Here is a 4,381-nt window from a genome sequence, read left to right as displayed (position 1 = left end):
AGTCTTGCAGTTCTGCTTCAATGATATATTCAGAGTCACCAGCAGCAACAGCTCGGCACTGAGTACTCTGTGAATGCTCCGACTCTCCTAAAGAAAGCTCTTCTGCAGACACAAGGAATCCATTTTTGTAGATATCAGCCTTCACCACAATGATCATGGAGGCAGCTGTGCATTGCACACGGACAGTGGGTCCATCGTTGCGTTGTGGCGACCTGGGGTATCCTGCATCAGTTGGGAAATTGGCAGATTTATATTCTCTTCCCTCAGCGTCTATCATAGGTCCATCTTTCAAAGTTCTGACGGCATCCGCCACGCCAAAGGAAAAAGCTATCAGCAGCACCAGAGAGGCTGAGTGAACCACGATCACCATTGTGCTGGTTCTCATTACGCCACAAAGCCTCCTGCTCGACTTAATCAGTGCAGCAAGTGGGTCGATGGTTAAACAGAAGCAGTGGTGTGTTTTAAAAAAGGCTGCAGAAGGTTCAAACGCTCAGCCTCAAATACTTTCTATCTCAAACCAATCAAATCACATGGAGACAACAGCTGAAGCCAATTACTCATTAACTGAAGTGGGAGTTGAAGCTGCAGTCACACTAAGATACAAGCCTGTGATTGGCCCACAATGAGCCAGTGATGCAGCAGAGCCAATAGCTGTTATTGTGGTCCAATATGTTGACACTATGAGAGATAAAGGATCATACTAATGTACTTTGCCTTTTTATTTCACACTCAATGATCAGATGTTCCAAAACTAATACTGAAATTCAGTTCACAAAACATTAATTTCATTTTTTTTCAACGCTCATTTCTGGGACCTTTTTACAAACTTTAGAAAGCTTTATTGGTAAATGGCAGTAAGAATAAGTGTTTCACTCCTAGCTTTCTTTGTGATGCAGTAAATGCTTGATCGCCATAGGACCTCAATAAAAAAAAAATCTCTAATATTGGATCATCCTTTCCAGAACAGATCAGGTTCTTCTGGAACTGCAGAATGACTCAAAGTTTCCATTTGCCGCTGTGTACGAAGAAAGGAGGGCGAGTCAACATGCTCTCGCACAAAAACTCTGCTACCCATCTTGAACTTTACCCGGACTGTCTCACCTGTTTTGCAAGGTTCATGACCTAGTTTCATATCTCACTTGCTTCGCAAGTCTCATTTCTGCCATCTGCCATGCGGTCTAGTGGTTAGGATTCGGCAGCGCAGCGGACCGCCTGCCACTGGAGGTGACCTTCTTTTGTGTGTATACATGTGTAAGCTCGGTACTTTGACTGAGACGCCATCTCCATAGAGCTGAAATACGTGCTTGTGTATTTGACCTCCTGCTTGCAAGCAATAAATTGACGTTTTTTTATGAGATAAACATTGAAACAAATTATCTTGTCTTCTCCCGAACACAAACCCACGAGGACCAAACTTACCAGGACTGCTGGGCTTATTGTGACAATTCCCACATAAATAGTCATTACCATCAGCTGACCTCCATCTGAGAAGAAAACATTCAGGCCGCCTCATTTACTCTCAATACGTGTTATGGGGTAATTTTGGACTGGATCTCACTTGCCTGTCTTTTACAAAAGAACACACTTTATTTGGTGCGTCTGCATTATTCTTTGCAACAGCAGTCAGGTGACATGTGATGTAGAGCTGTTAGAGGGGACTAGAGTGTAAATACCTACATGTGTAGTAATTACTTGACTTAATGACTTAAGTTATGTGATTTCCAGCAGGTCTGAAATCAATCACTTGCTGATCTATCTCAGGTGTGAATTGCTGTCTGTTAGACTGCTTGTGTGAATATAAAGTAAAACATGCTTCACTGTTGAGACTTGTGTGCTGCCTAGTGGGTCTGACAGGAACACAGTTTGTAGTCTGTGCTAGTTCACCAGGTATTTTTGTGACATGAAAACCTCGTGTTTTTGGCTCAACCTCCTGGTTGGTCTCTGCTTCAGATCGTCTTTGGCTTTTCCTCCCAAAGATTACACACGACGTGCTTCATTTAAAGGACCTCTGGTCACAGGGAGCTCCCAACTCGCTCCCCAGCAAAAGGCTCCGGCCAAGGAACGAGAGCAGGTGAACACTGTCTCAGTGACCTGCTATCCAGACTCATTGGAGTTAATCATCAAAGCTGACCTGTTTGGAGTTGGATTTCCTGTTCGTGGTGATGAATTGCGCCTTGGAGTGGAGTACGATGATTACTGTTTCGCCAGAATGTCTTCAGAAGATGAGTTCAGGATACACGTTTCACTCGTGGACTGCGGCACTAAACGATGGGTAATTAATTTTGTTATAATTGTTTGTTTATTTGACATGTGACAGTTTTTAACCCCCTGTCTATCCACAGATGACTGAAGACACTCTGGCCTACACAAACCTGCTCATCTACTCTCCTGTGGCGTCTCCAGACGGGGTTGTTCGCATGGACGAGGCTGTAATTCCAATCGAGTGTCATTATGAAAGGTCTGTCTTCCAGAGCTCATCTCTTGAGACAGTCTCACTAAAGTTAAAACGATACTTGTTCTCCCCCTCAGGAAGTACAGTTTGTCCAGCTCTTCACTCTCTCCCACCTGGATCCCCTTCACGTCGACCCAAACTGCTGTGGGAACTTTGCAGTTTGACTTGAGAATTATGACAAGTAGGTTTGGTTCATTGCTCACTTGTTGACTTATTTGAGCCTCTATTGATTTGTAATTTCTTTGCAGATGACTGGCTCCATGAAAGAAGCTCTAATGTGTTTTACATCGGTGAGCCCATCGCCATCGAAGCCTCAGTCAGAGTTGGACATCACATGGCGCTGCAAGTGTTTGTCAGCAGCTGTGTGGCGACGCTGGAACCCGAAATGAACTCTGATCCCAGATACGTCTTTATTGAAAATGGGTAAGAACTTTATGGTGACTCAAACTCTATTTGATCATTGTTCACTTCCAGCCCTCCCCATTCTATCCCCCTCCCTTTACAAAGCTTGAATGAAGTTTATATTTGCGTTGGCGTTGAAGACTAAAAGATAAAAAAATAAAAATGACTAGTTTAGGTTAGGTTCTTTTTTTAGGGGTAGGGTGGTTCTGGTCTTTGTTCAACCCAACTTCATTTTGGCATTGCTTGGATGATTGTTCACTACCAGCTCTCCTCTCATTCTCTCCCCTTCACAGGTGCTTGGTTGACTCTGAGCTTCCAGGTTCTAGGTCTCACTTCTTTTCCAGGATCGAGGATGACAAGCTCCACTTGACTATTGATGCTTTCAAGTTTTATAATGAGGAGCAGGGACAGGTGAGGCTCTACTTGAGGTGGGTTAAGTAATTACTACACATGTAGGTATTTACACTCTTGTCCCCTCCAACAGCTCTACATCACATGTCACCTGACTGCTGTAGCAAAGAATGGTGCAGACGCACCAAATAAAGCGTGCTCTTTTGTAAACGACAGGCAAGTGAGCTCCAGTCCAAAATTACTCTATAACACGCATTGAGAGTAAATGAGGAGGCCTGAATGTTTGCTTCTCAGATGGAGGTCAGCTGATGGTAATGACTATTTATGTGGGGCTTGTCAAAGTCACAATCAGCCCAGCAGTCCTGGCAAGTTTGGTCCTCGTGGGTTTGCACTGCCAGAAGAACCTGATCAGTCCTGGAGCAAGAGGACCAATGCAGGTTGGGTTTCTCAGCAGTCTTAATGATGCCTTCAGTCGCCTAAAATGTGTTGTGCCATCAGCCTTTACACATGGTTTGGATCCTTGTTTTCAGTGTGGGGACAGGATGCAAGAGTGGGTCCAATGATAATTTTACCTGCCGAGGAGCTTCCTGCTGTACATGAAGTCACACGACCTTCACGGTATGGAAGCCAGTGGAGAAGTGTCATAAAAGTTGGTGAGTTGACTTACAAATCGGCTGATCAATCATTCGACAATGGGTTTTAATTGAGGTCCAGTGGCGTTCAAGCATTTCCTGCATTGCAAAGGAAGCTGTGAGTGACACTATACTTCTGTCCTAGATGGAAAGGGTCCTGGTTCACATTCCACATCAGACGAGGTGACTGTTCAGACTTATGACGAAGCGCAGACTAAAGATGTCAGAAGTGGATCTGATCTAGAAGGTAAATATGCAAAGGCCATTGTTATTGCAACAGACTTCTTACAGATGGCAATGCTGGTAAAAACTCTGCCCTTCCAGAAAAGTCTTCCCCTGAGGACGTGAAGTCAAAGGCGCTGGATGGAAACGGCACAGCCTTCAACGTCATCCCCACTGCTCAGTTTACTGTGGATGTGACTCAATAATCACATGCAATGGGAATTGTCCTTTCAGATCCCGAAACACATGGAAATTTCTTAAATCGTTTTTTTAAATTGTATCGTTTCTTTACCTGCAACACAAATAAACCCTGTTAAAATTA

General features: G+C 44.1%; 2 protein-coding genes across 3 annotated transcripts in view; one reads left to right on the top strand and one right to left on the bottom strand.

Annotated features, from left to right (window-relative positions):
• LOC120828520 (zona pellucida sperm-binding protein 3) overlaps positions 1–562 on the bottom strand; it is a 2,089-nt gene extending 1,527 nt beyond the window's left edge. Inside the window, exon 1 of the mRNA XM_040192139.2 lies at positions 1–562. This exon is cut by the window's left edge and continues 17 nt beyond it. Within this exon, the coding sequence (XP_040048073.2) occupies positions 1–385 (385 nt within the window). The 5' untranslated portion in view covers positions 386–562.
• A 1,044-nt stretch (positions 563–1,606) lies between these two features.
• Positions 1,607–4,381, top strand: LOC120828287 (zona pellucida sperm-binding protein 3). Of its 2 annotated transcripts, none has more exons than XM_078083881.1 (10): positions 1,607–2,272; positions 2,343–2,458; positions 2,530–2,633; positions 2,701–2,875; positions 3,148–3,265; positions 3,339–3,421; positions 3,500–3,642; positions 3,736–3,858; positions 3,983–4,084; positions 4,167–4,381. In XM_078083881.1, the coding sequence occupies exons 1-10, from the start codon at positions 1,901–1,903 to the stop codon at positions 4,175–4,177; spliced, it is 1,347 nt and encodes a 448-aa protein (XP_077940007.1). In that variant the 5' UTR covers positions 1,607–1,900; the 3' UTR covers positions 4,178–4,381. The 2 variants fall into 2 exon arrangements, with proteins under 2 accessions (XP_077940007.1, XP_040047715.2); XM_040191781.2 differs by having other exon boundaries at positions 4,162–4,381.

This window comes from Gasterosteus aculeatus, chromosome 11, assembly GCF_964276395.1.
Source record: "Gasterosteus aculeatus chromosome 11, fGasAcu3.hap1.1, whole genome shotgun sequence".
Lineage (NCBI taxonomy): Eukaryota > Metazoa > Chordata > Actinopteri > Perciformes > Gasterosteidae > Gasterosteus > Gasterosteus aculeatus.
Note: the sequence above shows the minus strand (reverse complement) of the source record. Positions and strands in the feature narration are given on the sequence as shown.